This window comes from Malurus melanocephalus, unplaced genomic scaffold (assembly GCF_030028575.1).
Source record: "Malurus melanocephalus ecotype Western Australia unplaced genomic scaffold, MMel_1.1 scaffold_696, whole genome shotgun sequence".
NCBI classification, from domain to species: domain Eukaryota; kingdom Metazoa; phylum Chordata; class Aves; order Passeriformes; family Maluridae; genus Malurus; species Malurus melanocephalus.
Genome location: NW_026623928.1, coordinates 111,801 through 137,059, shown reverse-complemented (window position 1 = coordinate 137,059; position 25,259 = coordinate 111,801). Strand labels below are relative to the sequence as shown.

Sequence of the window (25,259 nt, the reverse complement as noted above, 5' to 3'; positions counted from 1 at the left end):
TCTGATAAGAAACCATGTCAAAAAAAGGACGGAGCAAGGGCGARAAGCCTGAGGCACTGATTGTTGCCCTACAGGCTGCCAATGAGGAACTCAGGACTAAGCTCACAGACATTCAAATTGAGCTGCATCAGGAGAAGTCTAAGGTGAGCAAGGGTTTGCTTTTAAGTAAAAGTATCTGCTAAAGTAGACAAACATGTGGAAAAAGTGGTATCACAGAATTCAACAGATACCATATAAMTCTCTCCCAAAACAGTGGTCTGATCCTTTCCCAACTTTTYCCCAGCATTTCCCAGCAGTATAACATTTACKGTGGATGCTCTGTGGCTTCTGTGGAAAAGACTCCATTTTACTGAGCTACAAGTTTAAGAAGCCTTTAACCCTCAAATGGAGCAGGGTCTTTCTCAGTTTGGCATATGGATGTGCCTGGGTGGGCATGTTTTGATAACGTTACCTTGGTAGCAGATGACTGTCATTTTATCTCAATGTAGGTAGCTAAACTTGAAAGAGAGAAGACTCAAGAAACTAAGCGTATCCGTGAAGTGGARCAGCGCAAGCAGACCGTGCAGATCACAGAGCTAAAAGCCAAACTCCATGAGGAGAAAATGAAGGAGCTGCAGGCTGTGAGGGAGAACCTCATCAAACAGCATGAGCAGGAGATGACGAGAATGGTGAAAGTCCGAGACAGTGAAATCCAGCGCCTCAAATCAGCGCTGTGTGCGCTGCGGGACGGGAGCAGTGATAAAGTACGGACAGCGCTGACTATTGAGGCTCGTGAAGAGGCCAGAAAACAGTTTGACTCTGAGCGCCTTAAGCTTCTGCAGGAAATTACTGAACTGAAGTCTGCCAAAAAGCAGGTAGATGAGGCTCTTAACAATATGATCCAGGCCGATAAGATCAAGGCAGGCGATCTTCGGAGTGAGCATCAATCCCACCAGGAAGCCATTTCTAAGATCAAATGGGAGAGTGAAAGGGATATTCGACGCCTGGTCAGTAATCAAAACAGTTCATATGTTGTCTTAAGCTGCACTGAGTTTTTTGTGTCTGTTAGCTTTTTCTGYGTAACAGAATTCTGCAATGCAACTCACTTTGAAAAAGTATTACAAATTTCTTGCAGTCATTTCTCAGCAATAAATACATTATAGTGGGTCGGTTAGAGCAYTGTGATGGTGAGCGAGTGGCGTAGTAACTAAGGATTTGGCTCTCTGATTTGCTRATACATGCAAAGTGCAAAGGGCTCGATGAAGAGCATTTGCATCTGCACTTGCAGTTTTTTGGTTTCTCCAGCCCATGTAATGGTACACTAAACATAAYAAACCGTGGCCAGAGGGGAGATGCCTTTTGTGTTGGCCTTGTTGTAGCCTTCAGTAATTACTGTGAAAAATGAACAAGAAGAGGCCCACACCACAAAGATGCAGGTTGCCTTGTTTTCAAGGCAATGTTTTAGGAACAGTAGTCCCCAGTTTGTGCCATGTTTTAGGAACAGTAGTCCCCAGTTTGTGCTCCCACTGAGACCCTCCAAACCATGCTTGCTGACTCCCCGTCTCCATCCCCTGCAGTGGGCTGGAGAGGAGAGTTGGAGGCACAAAAACTAAAGATAGGATYATGAGTCAAAATAAAACTAATTTACTGGAAACAGCAATGAAATAAGAAAASAAACAGTAACAGCAACAATATTAATAACAAATATGTACAAGAGAGAGGAAAGCGAGTACTTGCAAAATGCTCAACATGGAGCCTGTGACCTGACTGTAGCCATGCTACTGCCATCCAGAAGGGACCCCTTCCCCTATCTCCAGAAAATGATATGAGATTGTATAGAATAACTTACAGTCCGTGCCCCTCCTGGCTGCTCCARAAATTAGCCTTGTCCTGGCTGGAACCAGGATACACTGTCATGTGGGAAGCTGGACTTGCTTGCATTGATAGAAAGTTTGGCTTGAAAATTGGAATTCAGTRATAGGCAATAATAGGCAATTAAGTAAAAGAAATGGTAATTTAAACTGCTAAGAATGATATCACTCCCCCCCAGTTCACAGTCTGCATCCAGGAGGTATGTTCTTGTGTTGCCAAAATGCTCAATAAATGTGTTCCTGTGCCAGATTATGAGTATGGCACAACTGTATTGTTTTACAGGCCTGGTGCAGTATGGTAGAGCACATTTGAGGGGCGATCACTGCTCTTAAGTAAATCATATAATACAAATTGGAAAAATGCTATTGTCTTCACGCAGTAATACTGTTCTGRTATTTCTTTCATTCAGATGGACGAGATCAAAGCTAAAGACAGGATCATATTTTCATTGGAAAAAGAACTGGAGACACAGACAGGCTATGTGCAGAAGCTGCAGCTGCAAAAGGAAGCTCTGGATGAACAGCTCTTTTTGGTGAAAGAGGCAGAGTGTAACATGAGCAGTCCCAAGAGAGAGATCCCAGGAAGGGCTGGCGATGGTTCGGAGCACTGCAGCAGCCCTGTACGCGGGTTTTACTGGTCCCTGCAAAACAGAAGCATGGATGCGTGTTTCKTGCTGACATACCTTCTCTGGCCCTGGGAAAATATTCCCACTCATTCACTACAGACAAGTTAATGTCCATAGAATCTTCAGAGGGCATGGTAGTTGGACAAAGCTTTGTACTGCTGGTTTTCATCMGTTCCTTCGTCTGTGTTTACAAATATAATCCATCTTAAAAATCAATGCCCCTTTGAAAGAATCATCGACAAATGTAACTACGTGGATAACATGCATCCTCAAAACCAGATAGAATTAGGAGGATGAGCAGGGACGGGCAGGGAGAAGGCTGGGGTTGGAGAATCTGTGAGACTCTCAGGAGGATATCCTCTTTGTCTCCCCACTCCCTGGGTGTCATTCACCAAGCATGCAACTCACCCACTGGAGATGTTTACACAACCAATGTATATATAAAAGCATATTTACACATACACAAATGAGGAATAAGAAAGTAAATGTAATTGATACCAAAAGGGCTGTCCTGACCTTTTCCCCTGATGTAGTGGCTCAGCAAATAGAAGCAATCTATAGGAAAAGGCAATAAAAATTAGAATCTTTTGGCTTTTTCGTCTCCATCATAAAGAATTACCATCTGTTTGGTTGTTTTCTCTTTATTTTTTTCATGGCTTAAAATTTTCAATTGAAGTATCCCCCAAACCAAATACTTTCTTCTAAAAAAATACATATATATATTTGCCAACATGTTCAGTACTGCAAAAGTCCCTAAAAATAATCCATTGATGATGACAGCTTAAGTTGACTGTTGTGTGTTTTTTAAGGATTCTTTGTTCAAGCTTGTATGTTGAAGAGAATCAGTAACTGTGTGACATTGTTGCCCATGCACAGGACTTGCGCAGAAACCAGAAGAGGATAGCAGAGCTGAATGCCACAATAAGGAAGCTGGAAGACAGGAACACRTTGCTCGTTGATGAACGAAACGAACTGGTATGTGAGCTTTTGCAGTGGCAGACAGAGAAGGTTGAGAGCCATGAGGAAAGGCAAACACGGGGAGGATCCAAGGATGAAGCTAGTAGTGAATATTCCTACTTCTCTGCTTAAGGATGAGGGTGATAAGTTCAACTCTTGATCTCTTTTTTTGTTCCTGGGCTAGGAATCTTAATGCACTCCTTTTGTATCAGTTTAGCTGGCTTGATTGTTCTTTATGTCGTAACTGCTAAATAGGTGTCAAGATTGCAAATTACAATTATATGAATGTATCTCTCATGACAATTATTAATTGCTATTATCAATCCAGTTGAAGCGTGTCCGAGAAGCTGAGAAACAATGTAAACCTCTTCTCGAAAAGAGCAAGTGCCTCACAAAGAGAAATGATGAACTTATGCAGTCTTTGCAACGCATGGAAGATAAACTCAAAGCAGTCACTAAAGAAAATATAGAAATGGTTGGTATTGAAGAGCAAAATGAGGATTACTGTATGATTTGTGTCTGTGTTGGTGGCCACAACTGCATAGTGCATTACGTATATAAATAGAGAATATGTGTCGTATATAATGGGTAATACTGCTGCTGACATACAGCCATGGTTAGGTCTGTATTATAGGCTTACATACCATAACATTGTGTATTTGCATATATGGGAAATATATTTGCATGAATACATAATTACAGTTTTTAATTTTATCCTCAAAGTTAGAATATTAAGTTTCAATTGTTTAAAAAAGAAAGAAAAAGAAAAGTAATAGTTATATCATTGACGCATGTGTTATTCTGCTATTTTTCATCTGGAACTGAGAAAGGAAGCTGTTAAGAGTGATGTTTTCAGCCAGCATTGTATTCTTGCATCATGTACACATTCTTTTCGGTGTTGATGATGAGAAATCAAAGTTCTGGTATGGCASTAAGCACATGGAATCCTTCCATGAAACATACACACGGTGGATGGATGTGGGAAAGGGAGAATGGTGGTGTTTAAATTTGGTTAGAGCTATATATTTCCTATGTTGGGGCTCTGTGAAGTAGGGTCAAAGCAGTTACGYCTGCATATCCTTCAGATGTGATTATCTTGATTATCAGTACCTATCCGGGTCCTGGATTCCTGCACATGCACTGATGTTGCTTTGGCATTAATGAAAAAGGAGRAGTATGTTCTGGGTTGCCATAGGTAAGCTGGCAGGCTGAGAGGACTTCCCCTGCTAAGGGTACTCATGGACCATATCCTGACTGTCCTGAGCGGGCTGAGTGTCCTGCAGTGGGAGCAGCTTTCCTGGTGATTAGGCTGAGCTGATTGGAGTCACTTGTCTCACAGAAAAAAGACTTCAGTGTTACAAGGTTAATCCATTTTAASACACTGCAATTTACCTGTGCCTAGAAGACAGATAAACTTATTGCAGGTGTCATGGCACAGAATTATTCTTCCACAGCTACAGTGGTKCAGATCACAGTCCCATGGAGTCTCCCACAGCAGAAAGGACTTAGGCATCTGCACGCATTAGGCATCAGTGGAGCTGAGATACGTTCTGTGTCAGCTCCCTGACATCTGCTCTTCACGCTGCGGATGCCCCGATCTTGGGAGTTGACAAGCTGTGTGTGGCTAGAGTAATTCTCACACATTGTAGCCTTCTCTTTTCCCACATATGTTCAGGATACTGACTTGTGGGTAAAATAGATCTCTTACCACAGTTTTTGTCTTTGCTCCTTGTCCAACTGGGTGCATGTCTTTCACATGAGTAAAGCATGTCCATTTCCTCACTGTGTATGGTCTKACACTGAGTATCAGTAAGGACATGGGGTAATGAGAGTAGATGCTGTTTGCCTACCCACTGGACAGGYTCAACTCTGTTTGCCACGTGTGAGGGCATCTTGATGCATGGCCAAGGAAGTGCTCTGGTATGTGACCTTTAAGAGTTGTAGAGGCTGTACTGCCACATGGTAACTAAAGAGATAAATCTTTGTTGTTGTGGTTGAAGAGCTCGGCCTTGCTGTGCTACTTTTATTGTTAAGAAGTGCTGATATGTATTAGTAAAAAAATGGTGAAGCTGAAGCATAGTTAAAGGTCTGCACAGTTTAAATGAAAGGTAATGTTTAGTTTTTAACTGAAAGGTGGTCTTTTAATTGCTGAATCTTATTTTATCTGTTTTATCTTCTTACCACAGAGAGAAAAAATAACATCACATCCTCCTCTAAAGAAATTAAGATCTCTCAATGACCTGGATCAAGCTAATGAGGAACAAGAAACAGAATTTTTAAAGCTTCAGGTCATAGAACARCAGAACATAATTGATGAATTAACAAGGGTACGTCCAGAGCACCAGGAAATAGGAATGATTGCTSTGTACAGTTCACCACTGGTAGTATTTCTTCTTATAACTAGAGTTCTGAGCATGAACACCTTATCTACCTTTAATTAATTAATAATTAATACCTTTGCCTACTTCTGACATCTGCGGATGTTTAGATATAGGTGTGCATGTGTGCAGGTTATCTGAATTTCTAGTGGAGTCCCTACAACTCAAAGCATAATGCTGTRAATTGAGCGCCAGAAAGAAATGCARACTAAGAACTGTGGAACTTGGSAAGGTRCTTACATATTCACAAGGTAGGGGCTGTGCTAAAASTATTAGTTTTGCCATCATAACTAAGTCATGTTAGAAAGGTTTCCTTAAAAAGAGGCCGACGCACAGTGTCATGTCATGTGCTGGAAAATCATGTACAGTTAGTGGGTTTCCAGTTAYTCTGTCATTTAATGCTGACAACTCCTTTGTCAGTTGACTTTGCATTATGATATTGAGGAGACAGAGAAAGATTTCAAAACAGGCTGTTGTCTCTTCTGAGACATCTTTGCTAGGGAGTAGTGAAATCAGCACTGCCATCATTTGGCTTTGAGACAGAGGCAGCATCTCCTCATCAGAAAAGGCAGAGAGCCCCTCATACCAGGGGCTGATGCCCAAATGCCCAAACCAGTCTTGTGTGCCAGGCCTCCCAGTGATTTTAGAGGGCAATCATCAGTTCCTGTTGTTTGACARCTGCTCAAGGCAACTGCACAAGGGCTTTTTCAGGTGGCTTTCAGCTGACACACATACAGATTTTCCTCCCTTCTACCTGGAATCAGATTCCTGTCTGAACATATAGAGAGAGTCACTGGAACTTCTATTCTTTATTTCCTCTGAAGATTTGGCCCTCTACAGCTGCAAAGAAGAGAAGAGAGACTAATTTTTAATCTTGTTTTCCAGGACAGGGAGAAACTCATTCGTCGCAGAAAGCATAAAAGGAGCTCGAAGCCAATTAAAGTAAGATGAAAAATTGTTTTCCATTTACAAAGTTCTAATAGGCTTGTAAGAAAATGGACTCTAGCAATCTGATTAAAGAGAGCTCTGTAGATTGTAACAGTCTGCTTTAGTGATCAGGTTTGTAAATTCCTTAGTTACTTTAAGAGAGCTTTTTAAATTCACTTTGAAATTCAGTTAAGGGATGTGYAGCTACTTTATTTTCAGCGAAATGGGGCTTTCTTCCCTCTCTTCCCCCACCAAAATAGTAATAATTGTCCTTCCATTTGTTTTTTTATAAATATTGGTTCAGACTCTGTTATGCTGAGAGGTATTTACATTTCCAGAGACTTCCCCATCTATTTTCTGCTATTTTTTCACAGCACATATGGGCTAAAGCCAAATCCTTGTGCATCTCTATTCTTCAAGTGGAAAGCCTGAGATACTGTCTCATTCTTTCCTGCTCAGTTACAACATGCCTTTGACTAACCATAGTATCACCCTGAATGGGGTTAAGGCCAAAGCTGGTATAATTTACAACAATTTTAGAGCTGAGTAGTTAGTGGTTCACATAGCTCCTTTAGCAGCTAGATGTGAAGCCTAACTTTGCATCATTCATGTCCCACCTCCAAAAAAGTGGAAATAGTGGTTGCTGTCAGTTCTTCAAGGACATGCCTTAGTGCATCAGCCATGTTCTGTGGCAGTAATGCAACGYTGTTTGCACACTGAGAATTTCAGASCACTAAATCCTAACTGTGTCATCACATTGTTTCTGTGTGGGTTGTGAAGCAGTACACAGCAGACACAACTGGAAGGCAAGGACCAAAGAGTATTTTCATCAGTAAATTTTATTTCTAAACCAGYGATTATAACATCAGCGAATATGGCAATTGTCTTCGCTTGATAACACAATAAGCAAAAATTATAATACAYGCAAAAGCTAATTGACATCTCTGATACATGTTTTTTTTTGTGTGATTCAAACTCCTGGTTTAGACCGCTTTAACCCATAAGCAAAGTGAAAAATGTTGCAAAGAAGTGTATCTTAATTGCTCGTTAATAAGTTTGTCTTCAGAATTATTCATAAGSCAAGTGCTTAAATACTCAAATCTGTACCCTGAAACTAAGCCTGCAGGGTCAAGCATCTGTATCTTCACAGGGCACATMTCACATTTTTCATTTGATTTAATTCAGCTACAGGAGACTGGTGAGGTCATACAAGCAAACTGTGGAGCATGAGCAATTGTTTATAACACGTCTCAGTTACTGTAGCCCTGGAAAATGCAATAAGAGTTCCTTCATGTTACTTTTGTATTAGCACAGCTTTCACTCATGTGGTCCAACAGCAATATTGAGGCACCTAGACATTAAAAGTATCAGTATCTGTGAGCGGAGGAGGGCTTCCTGTTCTACACACATTTCCAGCTCCTTATGGTGTTACCTTTGCACACTAGTCTGCATGKGATAGATGTCTTCTGAAGAGCTTTGCAGTTAACAATTTACCTGCCTTCCTACAAGGGCAGAGCCTTTCCTTCAACATGTTGCTGYTCACATTATGTTTTCCTATTAGACTGAGACAGACCCTCAGAAAAATTCGTCAGCAAACTTATTCTCCACCAGCGCAAAACCTAATCTTCAGTGGGTTTCCTTTGAGTTTGTTTGAAGATGGTAAATGCAGGAGTAGCCTACTGCTTATTTTTCACACCTTGTTTTTTAAGTAACTAGCAACCCTCCCCTCTGCCCCTCTCCAAAACTCRTGCTTCGAGTTTCCATGAAAGTTCAGAAATCGTGTTTTTCCTTCTGTAGAGACATGTGGTAGATACAGTTTTTGGGTATGATGATGATTCCATGGACTCTGAAACATCCTCTGTGGCCTCATATAGAACAGACAGGACACCAGCAACCCCAGATGAYGACCTGGATGAGGTAAGATCTTACTCTTTCCACAGACAAGCACAGGTTTTCAGGAGACTGACTTTCAAAACAATGGACAGGCTCTCAAGAACAGTTTGGTTTTTATAGTGCATACTGAGTGATAAATACTTCTCAAGTCTCCTTAAATCTGGTTACTCATATACTGAAATGCTGAGTTTCTTACACAATCTAGTCTGCAGAGTCTACAGCTATGATTACACTGCAATTTGAGGTGATATTTTTTCCTTTCCCCTTTCAAGTAAAAAAAACTATCACATTTCTTTTAGCTTAGAGACATATCAGAGGGTTCTAGTGAATGGTATGACATCATACTAGTGACCTGTTACTAGTGGGGTTCTTGCAGGGCTCCATYTTAGGCCCTGTGCTCTTCAATATCATCATAAATTACTYGGACACAGGACTAGAAGTGRYACTGAGCAAGTTACCAGACGATCCAAAGCAGGGAGGAGCTGTTGACTCCCTSGAARGCAGGGAGGCCTTGCAGACATTGGGAAATCAAAGGGCTGGGTCGTCACCAACCAGCTGAAGTTCAGCAAGGGAAAACTGCCAGGTTCTGCACATGGGATGGGGCATCGTGGMTCTTYGGACTGAYKGGGGAATGAGATGCTGGAAAGCAGYGCTGGAGAGGGACCCGGGATTTGATGGAAAGTKGAATATTATTCAGCAGTGCCCTGGCAGCCATGGGGCCACCCCTATCCTTGGGGCATCAGGCCCATCATCCCTGCCGGTCCGGAGAGGGGATTGTCCTGCAGGGGACCTCAYTGCAGTCTATAAMTTCCTCATGAGGGGAAGAGAAGGGGCAAACAGTGATCTTTTCTCTGTGGTGACCAGTGAGGGGACCCAAGGGAATGGYCTGAAGTTGTGTCAGGGGAMTTTTAGTTTGGATATYAGAAAAAGGTTCTTCACCCAAAGGGTGTTTGGGCACTAGAATGGTCTCCCCRGGAAAGAGGTCACAGCACCAACCCTGACAGAGTTCAAAAAGTCTTTGGACAACACTCTTAGTGATTCTCTGGGATGGTGCTTTACAGGGCCAGGAGTTGAATTCAGTGATCCTTGTRGGTCCCTTTCACCTAGGCTGATTCTGTGATACAAATGTTGYATGATTTCCCCATTTTTAAAATTTCATAGCAAGCTCACTGTGATCCAAAAAGCTATTKGAATCAAGGCCTGTAAACCAACTACTATGCTTAACAAATCACTCTTGCATTCTTTGCTTTCACAGTGCTTTGTCCCTTCTTATTCTTCAGGGTTTAGCAGCGGAAGAGTCAGAGCTGCGGTTTCGACAGCTGACCAAGGAGTACCAGGCCCTGCAGAGAGCRTATGCACTGCTGCAGGAACAGACAGGAGGGGTCATAGATGCTGAAAGAGAAGCCAGGGTCAGTATTTGTTTGAGAGTAACAGTATTTSATTGCTGTCAGGACAAACAAACCCCTGAAAGGGACAATGGAACAGAGCTATRTACAACATCCATACACAGAGAAATATCTGTTCACTCATTTGCTGAGTACATTTTTAAGGAGAGTGACAATTAAGAATGGACATAATCTCTCATTTTACAAGCAGCTGTCCTCCACTTGAACCTGAAAATGCTGCAGTTACACAGGCATGCCAAAGCAGACAACTCTGCAGCCTGGCAGAATCACAAGGGTTTTCTCATCATTTGCCTAGGTACCATGGGGTTGGGTTTTAAAGGTAAATGAAGTCCTGTGGGTTTTCACAAAGGCACAGATTGCATCAATTTTAGGAACATGGGAATGTTTCTAACAGAAATGCAAAGTACCTGCAAATTTTAATGTGATGCAGGCTACAGTAAACCTTCCGAAGCTAAAAATGTTGTCCCTCTAATAAAATTATAGAAACATTCAGGCTGGAAGGYACCTCAGTCAGTCTCCAGCCCAAAKTCCTGCTCAAAGCAGTCAGCTGTGAGATCATATCAGTTTGTTTAGTACTTAGTTGAGTCAGCACTTGAAGATTCCTCTGGCAGTTAAAATTGCCTCTTCTCACTACCTTTTKCCACTCTCATCTACTAAGCACAATTTTTTAAATTCAGGGATTGCCCCTTGTTAGGATCTTTGAGCAGAGAACCCCAAATACCTGAGCTTGTGTTTTGCTGCTCTGATGCAATCCATGGTGGAACAGCGTCAGGTGGGGAGTTGGAGCTGATCTGCCACTCTGCTCCTTGGGTCACCCGCGTGCCAGTCTAAGGGGTAGAACAAAACCTCACTGAGTCAGAATTATTCTAATGGTTGTTCACTCAGTGGAACTCACAGCATGAACCCAGGTTCTGCTGGTTTTGGTTTCCTTTTAATACCAGTCACATTGCTGGTTTTGTTACTCTCTGATGTGGTGCCTAACTTCAACAGGCTCAGGAGCARCTTCAAGCTGAAGTCCAGAGGTATAAAGCCAAAATAGAAGATCTGGAGAAAACTTTGGCTCAGAAAGGGCAGGTAAGTAATTCTWGTGTGATTTCTTTCCTGTTTCTGTCTTTCCTGCTCTACTTACTAAATGCCTAGCACAATTTCAGTATAAAGGTCCATGAGATGTAACGTTGCCAGTCACAAAACAGGTGAATGTAGCAAGTTCAGAAGCATTGCTACAGCTTGATAAACTTAATATGTTGTTCTGTAATATGCTTGTTCCTGTAGGATTTTAAAGCCTAACTATTGTGGCTCTAATTTTCAGTAAATGTGCCCAGTCTCATGGAATTTGATTATTCTTTGACAGTACTTCTTCATCCAACAGGACTCACATTGGGTAGAAGACAAGCAGCTTTTCATTAAGAGGAACCAAGAGCTTTTAGACAAGGTATGTTCAAAAGGTTTGCATGTTCACTCAGAAGGGTTATCTGAATCCTGTGGGATATCTTCAGGGCTTAGATTTTGCACAGCCTATGCTAACTCAACTACTACTCACCAGATACTTAATGTTTCTTGTAACAGTCTCACAGATCGTGGTTTTACATATTTCTGTTAGATAGAGAAACTGGAAGCAGAAAACAACCGTCTTCAACAGGAGCTGCAGGATGCTCGAGACCAGAATGAGCTGCTGGAGTTCCGCAACCTTGAGTTGGAGGTGATGGATGTGCTTCTTACAATAGAGCTGGTAGAAAATTAAATGAGTGCACTTGCACTGGACACCAACTTTAATTGGTGTCCTTGAATACACTTGCCAAACAGAGCCTTTCCTGAGTCTCACAAATTAATTTGTCACATTTGCCTCTTATTTATAAAGCTGTCCCACAGTTTTACCTGACAGCTGTGTTTCCATATGGCAGGGAGCTGAACTGATCAAGTGAATTACATGTTCATAAACCAAAAATGTGTGGGAAAGTGAWTGACTTCTGTGCTTGCCTGAGTACCTGAAAACAATGAGAAATARCATCTTCAGATTTTTATTTTTGTCTCTGGTGCTTTAAAACTGGACATATATTTGTAMATTTTAAGCAATAAAGGTGTATAAAGGGCTAAGTTGGTCAGTTTTTTTGAATGCATTTTTTTCCACAGATGTTAGAACATACAACATACCAGGATGAGGAGAATGTGTARTCCAAGTCTCCCAACAGTCTAAAGTCAAACCTGTTTCTAAAGGGAGTATTTACTGCAATGTATAATTATTCAACACTTCATAAAGTGAATAACTTGAATCTTAGCTGGGTGACAGCCTTTCCACAGACAATTTGCAAACTGACATAATTTATTAAATAATCTCGAGTTTTAAACAGTTACCTTGGGTTTAGGATCCTGTCCCATTTAACTCACTTTTTCAGAGTAGGTCTAGATGTTTCTCTCCTTGACTTGTGAAATGAAGAGCTTGTCTTTGCAAAGTATGATATAAACAGCAGCTATGGCATTTTCTATGTACATCTCCTTCATTCTAATACATTCTCTAGCATATTTATACTTTATTTGCAGGAAAGAGAAAGGCGGTCCCCACCATTTAATCTCCARATTCACCCGTTCTCAGATGGTGTGAGTGCTCTACAGATCTACTGCATGAAGGAAGGGGTTAAGGTAGGTCAGTTTATAAGGCAGTACTTCTCCCTACAGTAGTGGTCGGGACTGCCCATAYAACCCATTATTAATAACTCCACTAAACTTCAATCTAATGTAAGATTTTGGTGATAGACACAGTTCCGTTAGACTCAGAATTCTTGCCATAATGATAAAATCTGGTTCAAATGCAATGAAATAAATGTGTGATGCATTTCCATAGGATAAAACAAAATGGCTGATTTCCACATAGTTCACAGGATAGATGGATATTGAGGCCTGATAGAKAAAAGATAAAAGATGCATGCCGTGCCTTTACCTTATTCTCTYCTTGCAGGATGTCAGCATCCCAGACCTCATAAAGCAGTTAGACATCCTAGGTGATAATGGGGTAAGTTGAAATGGGAGATAYTTTCTCTTCACAAGCTGCATTTTGTACAGTACAGTAAGTGATAMTTTTAATTATGACTGTTTTCTAAGATAGTTGTTAAACCGTGCATCTTTTACATCTGGTCTAGCAGACTGGGAGAAATGTCCAAAGGCCACTGATATTTGGACCTGGGCCTGACTGCACCCCATTCACTCAGGAAAACACATTAATTAGTTTGGCAGTCTGAGTAAACCACTCTTCATCAGGACTAGGATTCCTTCAAACAGTTTCATAAATAGGCAAGAATTACCAAATTCCATGTGGCTTTCTAAGAGCTGCCCACATGGAAGAGATCCTGTATTCTGACCAGCATTAGATATGTCTTAAAAAAGTTTACAAGAATTAAAAACAAAAGATCGTTATTGTCTATTCATGTGCTAATGTAAACCAGCACTATTTTTACAAAAGCTTTAATGGAAATTCAGCTTTGTAAGACTGGCATGAAGACAAAAAAAAGGGTCTAATTTTAGCTGACATTTCTCTTTGGATGGAATGCAATGAAGACATACAGTGAGTCCATATCAGGCAGAAAGACAAAGGTAATGGTCTTAGTATGTTAACAGATTCAGAATGTTTCAATGGAAGCAATACTGAAAACAGTGGACCTGGTCTATAGGCGGGGTGTCTTTATTCATGCRGGAAAGTGCTGCCAATTTTCTTCTTTCCTTTCTCTCTCTTTGCAGAATTTAAGGAATGAAGAACAAGTGGCCATAATTCAGGCTTCTACGGTATTGTCCTTGGCCGAAAAGGTAAAAGGCTTTCTTTTCTCATGTTATCTAAAGCCTCATTTAACATTTTTTTCTCTTCTGTTGTTGTCATCAATATTGTTAAACTTTCTAGTGTTGGAAGTGATTCCCCAAATAAAGTAAACTGTGCCAGCACAGTCTCAAATACCTTGCTAAAGCAGCAAAGATACCAAACTGAGCTGGCCCAAMGTATGAAGTAGAAACACCTACAAATGCAAAAATAATATGAAACAAAACTTGCAGTTGAAAACTGAATGAGAAACCATCAGAAAATTTAAGCCATAATTAAATAAAGTTTGGGATTTATAGTCCTGAGATTTMTAAAGCTTCCAAAGGCATCTGTGTGCCCAAATTTCACTGAAAGTATGTGTCTATGTTCCTTGTTTCAAAAATTAAAAAGAAAGCGGAGGTTGGTTAAAATTGCTTTCTGAAGCTCAAATGCAGGACAGTTTTTTCCACATGACAGCTACGAAGGACTCTACTCAACAATGCCTCCTCTGCAAACAGAATTCASATATAGCCAGCTAAGCTATTTTTGAGATGCTATAGCCCCACTGTGGGCCTTCATCCATGGGATGAAATGGGTTCCTTGACYATCCAAGGCCATGTGCTTTTCCATTTCCAGTGACCCAGCAGTGGTAATCCTCTTGCTGCTGCTTCCCTGCCAAGTGCTGCCTGCAGATTTGGCTGCCTTTGTCACAAACAGCCTCAAGATGAGCCCAGCACTAGCAATAGGCTGCTAAAAACAGACTGATAAGATGCTGTCGATATCCCACTTGCCACTGCTKGTGTGCTAGAAAACACAGTAGCTTACAGCTCTCATCTTACTTCCAGTGGATCCAGCAGATCGAGGGAGCTGAAGCTGCTTTGCATCAGAAGATGATGGAACTGGAGAGTGATATGGTAAGAAAATGTTCCTTATTTAGGGACACTGATTGTGTCACACTTACTTGATGCCCCAAAAGATWACTAAGAAAGTCTATTGGCAAATGAACTATGCAGCCTTTCTCTGATTTTTGGTAAATCTATAGAATTGTTTCTGGTCCAGTTGACATGCAACATCAGAATAACAGAAATAGAAATAGTAGAAGTTTGACAACTTGCTCTCTCTTTCTGTGAGGATGACTGTTTATTAATAAGTACAGAGGTCTCAAAGGTTTCTCAGTAATTTTCAGAGATGCAGGCACTATTTGTCTCATAAGATTCACAGTTTAAACATCAACTGTTGTGTTGCATTTTATTCAGGACCAGCATGTGAGAARTTACTGGATTATAACAGTCTTTGCTTTCATTACATCTTAAGTAAAATTAGTACCTTACCCTATGCTTATTCTAGTTAATTGCAGTAGGCYACAAGATGAACAAGATAACTACAAGAAGTAGACAGCTGTAGTGGACTGTGTCCTGTTTCTGAGGGTGTCTCTACTTAAGTCTATTCAGCTTAAGATGGGCTGAGAAGTTAAAGCTCAGCAGCTGCCCCCAAGTAATGTGAATGTGAATGTCTGTTCAGTTTAGTGCACTTTTACACATCTTCCAAAATAAAAGAAAGCACAAAAGGATTCATGCCTGATGTCAGAGGAGATATCTTTAGAAAAATCACACAGAACACCCTGAATTTCATTGCTGAAATGCCAGGCAATACCACTGAAGCCAAGAGAGAGCAGGGGTTTAGTTCCATGTCGATCAGGTATTCATTCCCAAGAGCAATCTGTAGCTATTTGCCCTTCCTTCTTTTCTAGCTGAGTCAGATATCAACARCTTTCCAGAGCATCAGTTGATAACTCGTCTCCTCATCCTGCTGAATTAGATATCTGTAAATGATTTGATAACAATTCCTGAAGTATTTGGAGTAACTAATTCATTTTTCTGTCCAAATGATACTTCATTGTAGGAGCAATTTTGCAAAATAAAGGGTTATTTGGAGGAAGAATTAGACTACAGGAAGCAAGCTCTTGACCAGGCRTACATGGTATGTACCAAGGAAATCCTGCAGCACATACTGGCCAAATCTGCGATAGCCTTTTTATAGTAATCGGGTTTTTTTAATTTGTTTTTTTCCCTCATTTTTCTGATGTACTAGCATGCAATCTGCACAGTTTCCTCACTATATCTTGCCTTTTCATGTCCTAAAAAGGCACATCTCCTGAAGTCTAAAACTCTTGTCAGTTAAAGGCAGATACTGCTCATTAATGTCAGCATGCCCAACTGAAGTTTTTTAGTGYAGTAGGTTGAAATTTTAGAATTGGTGAAAAATTTTGCACTTAAAATAGATAAAAAAATTCTATCCAACTCAATCTCTCTAACTCCATAAAAAAGAGTAAAAGTGAAAGATTTCAGTGAAAATTAATGTTAAAATATTTAAAAAATAAAAGTTCATATCCTTATTTCATAACATGGAACAATTTTCTGAGTTCTGTTTTTCACATTTTTGCACTCTTGAGCACAGGGACCGCCTCTCCTGCAGGGGCCTGACTGCCACCATCCCCCCAGTTCCCAATGTGGTTTAAACCATGTTTAACCTCTGATTAACTTTTGGTATTGCATCAACCAGAGGATCCAGGAGCTTGAGGCCACCTTGTACAATGCTTTGCAGCAAGAAACTGTTATAAAGTTTGGGGACCTACTCACTGAAAAACAGCAGGAAGAGCTGAGGACAGCAGTAGAAAAGYTAAGACGTCAGATGCTGAGGAAAAGCAGAGAGTATGATTGCCAGATTCTTCAGGAGAGAATGGAGCTACTCCAGCAGGCTCATCAGGTAGGAAGATGGAGCCACACACACGTGGCATCTGCTCAGCCTTGCTGTGTACGAGGACAGGCTGAGGTCAAATTTAGACAAGTTCCAGGCCATGAGGGAGCCTGGCATCTAGATTTTTGAATTGTCTAATACTTCGTGTTTTTCCTATATATTCAAGCACACATGATATTAGCTTGCGCAGTATTGTTTTGGCACATTTTAAAATTCTAACCTAAAGTTTTCATCCAGAATTCTATCCACATGGACCTAGCTTTGTAATAAAAATGGTCATCCCTAGTTACTGGACTGGGCACAAGAGAAACAGGGTAAATACTGCTGACTCGTATGGCACAGGAAAGCTGTCTGTTTTTCCAGATGCTGCTTCTCTGTCCTTCTGAAGTGGGCATTTGTAATTTTCACTGCTGAGATAGAGTACTGTATTTCACCTTCAGAGACCAATGTTTGCTGCTCTGTGAGCTGTGAGGTCCCAGAGCAAAATGGCAAACAGCASGTTGAGTACTGTGAGAGCTGCACCATGAAACAGATGTGACTCAGATGGTTATGGGAGTGTTATGGCAGTAAGAGAAGCAGCACACTCCCAGTGGGTTGGTTAACAGGAAGGCTCAGTTTCCACAGCCTTGCCGATCCTGAGTTGGGCACTTGAGACCGKGTCTACCCTTGCTTCTTTTTGCCAGGCCTTTGCAGTGTAAGGAGCTTCTTGATCTCAGACATGACAGCTGCCCTGAGGGACAGTGCCACAGCAGTTCTGGCTGCTCAGAACAACTCTGGGCCAGCCTCAGTTGCAGGCAGGATTGGAAGCAGCTGAGAGGCAAAGGAAGGAAGAGGTAGCCAAGCAGTGGGACAGGAGGCAATGGACAGAAACTGTTGCACAGGAGGTTCCATCTGAACTGAGAAGTTTCTTTATTGTGTGAGTGACCAAGCACTGGAACAGGTTACCCAGAGAGGGTGTGGAGTGTCCCTTACTGGAGATATTCCAAGCCCAACTGGATGCAGTCCTGTGCTGTGTGCTCTGGGATGACACTGCTTGAGCAGGGAGGTGGGACCAGGTGAGCTACTGTGGTCCCTTCCAACCTGACTCATTCTGTGATTCTGTGSTTCCACAGAATTTGAAACCTGCCTGAGCTAGTCRTCTCCAGACAGTGGGGAAGACAGTCACATGTGCCATCTGTTCCTCAGGTGCTGAGGCCTTCAGGTGTCTCCTGGGTCGCCTCTTTGGATTTCTGCTGTTTGCTGAACAGCTGCCTTATTGACCTGACTAAATGAAAAAAAGATACTGAGATTCAAGCCCTCATTTTTCATACACAGGAATTCTGTTCTGGGGGATCTCTTCTCCCAAGCAAGCAAAAGTTTAAGTCATGCTACATAATTTTTCTTATAGTACCTAGCTCTGCTAAAAATCCACACCTTGTCTATAAGTTACATATGTCTCGTTCACCAAAGAATCAATCTTGATAGTATTGGATATGTTTATCATTTCAGATCTAATAATAATACTTTAATCCTCTTTCAACACATCAAATTGTGAGAAATCTTACAAATCATGATGGAATTCTAAAGATCATAACTATGATCTTACCCTTTTCATCTGTTTAACACAGGATTAATAAATACATAATGAGAAACAGATCAATCATTGATAYTCATTTCCAGCATTTGAGAATTCAGTTACATATATGCAGGATCATATTTTGAGCAGTTGCACATGTGGTAAAGCTGTGGTTTGGTGGGATGAGTGGATGGAGTCATGATATGACACCATGATGGCAGATTATCCCTGCCACAGAAATGGATCTGTTGATTTCTGGGCTGTTGGTACTTGGAACATTAACTTACTTGTTCAGTGGAACAAATTTACTGAGAATTTAGCATGGATGYTTTCTTTTCTCATTTCCAGAGGATCCGAGATTTAGAAGATAAAACTGACATCCAAAAGAGACAAATTAAGGATCTAGAGGAAAAGGTTGGTTCTGTTATGCTTCTGAAGCATGCTGATGAACTTTGGTTTGAAAGAAGTGACCCAGTTCYCTTGAACTATGGAACCTTTGTGTTGTGCTCAATCAGCTGCACCTGCTGGTGGTGGTCACTGTCCTTTCTTTTCAGTTTGTGTCAGTAGATACAGACTTCAATCTTGCAATACTACATTACATTATTAAACATGTAATGGTAAGTGTTTGATATTGTATGTGTGTGTACGTACCTATAKACATGTGCATTTATATATATATTTATATAGGCAGGCTATTTCTAGCATGGACTACAGACACTGTTTTTTAACACACTTRAAAATACTACACATGCTATTTTTGATATCCAGCTTTATGACTTAAGTCARCCTCTGGGGGTATCATGGTGTGACAGTCACACCTCGGGCTTTCAATATGGTGCCARTTGTAATCCATCACCGGCATAAATGGGATCTGTTTTCTAAGCCTGAGAGGTGGTATGGTACTTAGAGAAATAACTAGGGAAATAACAGTGTTTTCCAAATGCATGATTGTTTTAACTGTTCTACATATTGCAAAAATAYTTCTGATGCTTACAATGCCATTAATTTTACACAATTTTTACACAATCTTATTTTTCTTCTGCAGTTTCTATTTCTATTCTTGTTCTTCTCTCTTGCCTTTATTCTTTGGCCTTGATGTCAATGTGCCTCTTGGAAAGGTAAGACTGTTTTATTTATTTCCCCAAAGCTAGCAGTTCTTGCTCAGAGCGGAGGATTGCATCCTTATGTGTTCTTGTGGATGTTTGGAGTCAGTGAATTCAGCAGGTTATTGTCAATTTGTAATAGTTCACAGTAGGGTGTTGTCATACTGTTGAGTTGCTGGTGATATTGTGCTATTCAAAATTGTAAAAATAAAAACTAGCAAGGAATTTCACAGATAGACAAGAGAATTGCAGTGTTCATATTTGCAAAGGGATGCAGATGGAAAACCGTTAAAATAACCTCAACTCTATACACATTATGATGGGTTCTGAACTAACATTCAAGAAACAGATCAGGATGTTAGAACAGGTAGAGCTCTGTGTCCAGCACCAGGAAAGACACAAAGAAGGGCAAGGAAGAATGATCAGCTGCTGAGAGATGGGCAGGGAAAGAAAGAGATGGAAGAATCTTTCTGGCTCAGGAAGTGACACTGTTGAAAGGAGGTCTATTGGAGAGGTCTAAAAAATTTGTCATTGGATGGATGGATGGATGGATGGATGGATGGATGGATGGATGGATGGATCAAATCTTGTAGCAGTGCCTCAAAAACAAGGTAATGGTATGCTCCTCATCCCCTGCCTTCACGTCTGCATTTTCCTTTATGGGATCCTCTCCCCTCAATACCTGAGGGGAAATCTCCAGACAGAAGCAATTTGGGAGCGGTGTTGGCAAGATGGAGAGGGATTTTAGCAAAGTCCTATTTTCCAAGGCTGAAATACATGGAATTGGAGAGAATAACTAAAATTGATCAGTTGCATTTAAAAACCACCTGCCTACCAGGTGATTTAACTCAGCAAAGGTGAGCATGGCATGGGGAGGGTGCCATCAGCATTTCTTCTTCTCAGAACTGTTGAGCTGTACATTGCCAGGGGGATCTTTGCAGAATTGCTTTACTTCCAATGGATGCAAGTGAGCTGTCTTATCGTAAGCRACTTCAAACAGATTCTTGACAAAACAAACAAATTAACAAAAAGCCCAACTCATCCTAGGGAGCCACTTGATGGTGAAGGTCTTTGGTTTTGTTCACGCCATGGTGCAGTTTATCCTTTGGCAACCTTTTAACCAGCAGAGAGGAGCCCATTGTCACACATGATACTTTCTGGCTTCCTTCTCACACAGAGTGAACACAGAACTCACTGCTGKACTGAAATAACAAAGGACAAGCATGTGCAAATAAAGGAAATTATGCACAGCAGTATATAGTATCCAGACCAGAAGCTTTCTAATTCCTGTTAATGTGAGATTATCCTACCTGCATTTTCTCTGTACTTGYGAACATACATATTCATTTATTTGTGATCACATAAGGAAGTGTGGTCTGTGTGGGTTTTGCACRCAGTGAATTTTACTATGTCGGCTTGAATGCTAAGAGAACAAAGTCAAAATATGCCCTTTTTCTCCTCGTCTCAAACCCAAGAACCAAAGTTCTTTTCCATAGTAGATCAAGCTTTCTCAGAACACCAGCAGTTTGTCTTTGTCTCASTGCTGCATTAGCCAAAATTCTAGGCTTGCTCTGACACCCCAAGGATATGCCTGCTGCATGTCTTATGTTAGTGCTGAATTTTAGGCAGCTTTGGTTCAAGAGTCATTGAAACTAGTGCATACTACGAATGTGAAGATGCCCATAGGGACTTTCATGCACTACAGGATTGTACTTCGTGGGGTTTAAATGGACAGGCTTAGCAAAAGACACAGAATTTTCACAAATCATTTTCATACAGAAAAACAAAACCAGTTTCCCACTGGTAGCTGTAGGAGCTGATCTTTTCAGCTTCCTGACTGATAGGATGTGTCTTGGCAGCTGGGATACATAGGCAGAGGAACTTAGGCCTTATCTGATACAGATGTTAACTTTWTTTTTAACTTTCAGAGTGCCCGACCACACAGATGAGTCCTTATAAAGGCAAATGCTTCCACCCCTCGATGAAGAGAATATTGTTTACACCTATTTTCAAAATTATAAAAATGAACAACCTGTAGCCAAGACTGCAACCACCTTGTATTTTAAAGCCATCACTCAAAATTTGTTACCTGACAGTTCCTGTCTAAAGCTATGATATATGCTGCATCTAATGAAATTCTGTATATTGAAATGACAAAAGGGGAAGAAAAATAAACTGACAACCTGCATCACCTAGRAAGAACTGAAAGGGAAGGAACCACTTTCAGCTGATCAAGTCAGTGTGTCTTGGGCATGGAACCAAAGTTACAATAGAAAAATCTATCCCTGCTGTGCAGGGCAGTCATTTAAATGTCACCCTGTCATCTGACAAATGGATCAAAAATGAACAGATCAGAATAGGAGAACCTCAAGAGATGTTGACAGCAAAGTGCTCAGTTTGAACTGTGTGGCTTTCTCACTGCAGGGACTCCTGCTCTCCCTCTTTGGTTTTAACCTCAGGAACAAATGACAGCTGTAATGTGGAAGGAAGAAAGGAAAAAAACAGTCTGGGTTTTTGCAGATTGTGCAGGACAGGTCACCATGCTTTGTGYTTGAACTCATAACACATCACCACCTGCCTTGGCCAAGGAAGCAGTGAAGAGGGTGTCTGGCATAAGGAGGGTTTCTGATGGACTTGAAGCCTTATCTCTCTTCACCATCTTTCCATGAAGAATAGCCTGTGTATTATCGGRAATTTGCATACTCTTTAAAGACTGCCATTGAGATAATAATGACTATACTTGTTTTCACTRTTGAATAACCACTGAGGATCGCTGAACTGGACTTCTGAGAAAGAAAAATGTTGGAGGACAAGGCAGGGAAGAAAGCTAATCCCCTTATCCATGTGACATGATTCACAAAGCATCAGCTTCCAACTGTTCTATCCCAGCTTGAAAAAAAAATGTTTTGGTTCAGTTTATCAACTGACTTTGTTAGCTGGCTTCCTGATCAATGTTACCTAAACCAAAAATGGGGAAAAACTTTGTGAACACAACCTTATTACAACTAAGAAATATTGCTMCTCTCTTTAGATTTTTCCACAGTTAAGAGTAACTAAAAGTAGTTTTCATTTCAAAGCATTACTTACCTCTTTAATCACAAAGCCTGGAASCTGGCTTTGGTGCTCCCTGAGGTCATAGGTCCATGCACGCAGTASTGTGTCAGAAACATCCCTGAGGAGCACAATCCTGCAGCAATCACTGCGAGGGTCCGTGCCAAGGCAAGCAGTGCAGATAGCTTCATGCTCCCTTTTCTCACTGATGGGCTGACAGTGCACTTCTCAGTGCCTCTGGTTTGATTTCCCTGGGAACGGAGTCGTGCCTGTTCAGACTTTGGGTTTCTGTGGCAAGGCTGTGTCTTCTGTGATGGAGCCTTAATTTTAACTGAAGAAATGGATTTCAGTACTACAGACTAGAAAATTAAGGGCCAGAATACAGCTTGTGCATTATATACACCTTCAAAGCAGGGATCACATGTACCAACATCTTACGCACATCAGAAGCTTTTAAAGCATTTTTCAAAGAGTTTCTCCTTTGGTTGCCTGTTTACTTTTACAGAYGAAGCAGCTGAGGCACAAAGCAGAGAGGTCACTTGCCAGAGCAACTCAGCACATCAAAAGCAGTTTCTTAGCCATAAGAAGAAGTTCCTCTAATACCAAGGATGCCTGCMACACACAGATACCTTATTTTTTTGGCCTGAATAGATTTTAGTCAGTAATACCCAATTACCTAACTGCATTGCAATCCTGGRCTCAGTTTCTCCACAAAGACTGCTAGCGTCCTTATTTCTTGAGTGCCAGGAGATAGTGTTACCATCAAAAATTAGAAGTTACTAGCAGATGATTTTTTTTTCCTRCTCCTTAAAATTAATTTAAATGATAGGATGACCACATCTTCTTGAAGCACTCTGGTTGTGCCAAGGTGKTTACCAAGTTCTGGCACCCAGCTGTATGTTTGCTGGTTCATTTTTTTTAAGAAATAGGCTTGTAGGCAGGCATGTACTGCAGGTACATTTGAATGCTTTTTGTTTGAATTCCTTTTCCCTATCAGAAGACACTGGATAAGGTTGACCTAAATGTACATGTGCTTTGCACAAGCCAGCAGTTCATCCTGGAGCTCTGGAGTGGTGCCCTGGAAGAGTTTTCCCATTCCTGTGACAGCTGGAGATCCCTAAGAAGCTTTACAACTGCTTGTTAACTATAAAGAATGGGAGTTTCTCCCACCTCTTTTTACCACCTCACTGTTTTCTCCTATGTTGCAAGCACCAGTTGATTTCACACCTTTAGGCTGCTTTCCTCAATGTTAGGGCTGGCAGTTGAAGTACTGAGTTCTTGCAGAAGAATGATGAGCACTTGGTTTCAGTGATTGTGCAACAGTTTCCACCACTGGTTTGGTTTAGAACAAAAGGACTAGAAACATTTATTTCAGGCAGTTGTAYGGAAGGTTTATGGCATAGATAGAAATACGCAGTTTCACAACATACCAGCTGATCTTGTGGCAGGCTCTATCCTTTAGACGCCYTGTGCCATGTTACCTTATTTAATTTCTCCTTTTTGCCTAATTTGCCCTCTCTTACTCCTGTGTGTATTCATACTCATGCAGGTATTGTGTTCCCAAGGGCTCAGGATGGGATGAGGGTTGGTAGTGTATACCTGGGCTGCAAACCTTTCAAAGATTACTGATCCCTCCAGGGAGCTGAATCACCACTGCTTTACTCTCCTTGCAGTGCAATGCCATGCCTAAAATACACTTGCTGATAGGAGTTACTACAAACTTTCTGCTATCAGCTAGATCCATCCAAATGAGTTTGATGTCTGTATATATATATATATATATATGTATATATATATGTATACACACACATATATATGCATATACCTACCTATTCCCTATTGTATATAGAAATATCCTTTTTTCTGAACCCTTCACTGTTCTTTGACTGTTAATCCTGGCTTTCTATTGTTCCTAACGTTCATTGAAGCGAAGGATTGAAAATCCTCCCACTGATTAGTCACTRCAGCCAACCTCCACTCCTAAAAACCAACCAGAAAAATAAGAATAAATTTACTGCAGCCTTTGAGGACAGCAAATACAGCCCTGAATCCCTCCCATGAATCTGTTCTAGACTGTTCAAGAGTAGAACAGTGCTCCAGGCTATCCATCCCACCGAAGCAGGTGAGCCACAGAAGGTGGTACAAATCAACTTGACCACAATTTGACATGCTTTTTTCCCACTGACTTAAGTTGGGAGATTTTGAATACGGTTTTTTGAATTGTAGCCTTTCAGATGATGGTCTGGTTACATGAGATGAATTTTGGAAATTGGGGTTGCAGTAGGGAATGGTGCTTGTTGCAGTGTTATCAGGCTAGCTCACACTTCCATCCTSTCTTACTGATGTGCCTGGAGGACAATGGAGAATTTTTTGTAGATGTTGTTCATCTTCCAGCCCCCTCCCTCATCTCAGTGGGAAACATYGGAACGCCAAAGCTTTCAGTTCCGTGCCATTCCATGAGGAGTGCCCAGGCCAGGCTCTCCTGACTGGAGCAGGGCTCAGAGAACAGACACACAGCTGCTGGTGATCCAAAGGGTTTTCTCTTCTCCTGCCGTCTCTCACATCAGCACTTCTGTGGTTTTATATATAATTTTTGTTCCAGATTTTTTTGGTGTCTATTCCAGAACAAAATTGTAAATGACTTGGCAGAATGACCCTTTGATAAACACTGGACATGTATCTGTACTATATGTATTAATGTGTAGGAGAGAATCCTTATTGTATGTAAAGTTTTATGAATGGTTATTTTTTAATTTATGTATTTAATATAGGATTCAATGACCTCTGGTGTTTTAGTTTGTATAAAAAATAAAACAGCATTTTTTAAAAAAACACCAACCCACTTCACATTTATGGAGATATTCAGCATGTCTGGAGTCTGTTCAAAGGAATCACGTTAAAGCTGGGCCGCAGAGGCACATGCTGGGCGGTGGGCTGTGGCACAGCAAAAGGTGGGAGAGTTCGTCGGGTGTGGT

The 25,259-nt window shown here is 41.1% G+C and overlaps 1 protein-coding gene across 1 annotated transcript; it reads left to right on the top strand.

Moving 5' to 3' along the window:
- On the top strand, positions 1-22,327 carry LOC130584354 (janus kinase and microtubule-interacting protein 2). The gene is made up of 21 exons (XM_057384298.1): positions 1-143; positions 489-986; positions 2,261-2,470; positions 3,353-3,451; positions 3,762-3,908; positions 5,620-5,760; positions 6,697-6,753; positions 8,536-8,655; positions 9,912-10,040; positions 11,028-11,111; positions 11,407-11,469; positions 11,638-11,736; positions 12,576-12,674; positions 12,991-13,044; positions 13,767-13,832; positions 14,664-14,732; positions 15,721-15,798; positions 16,381-16,584; positions 18,479-18,544; positions 19,176-19,248; positions 21,162-22,327. The coding sequence occupies exons 1-20, from the start codon at positions 15-17 to the stop codon at positions 19,224-19,226; spliced, it is 2,463 nt and encodes an 820-aa protein (XP_057240281.1). The 5' UTR covers positions 1-14; the 3' UTR covers positions 19,227-19,248; positions 21,162-22,327.
- Positions 22,328-25,259: the final 2,932 nt, after the last annotated feature.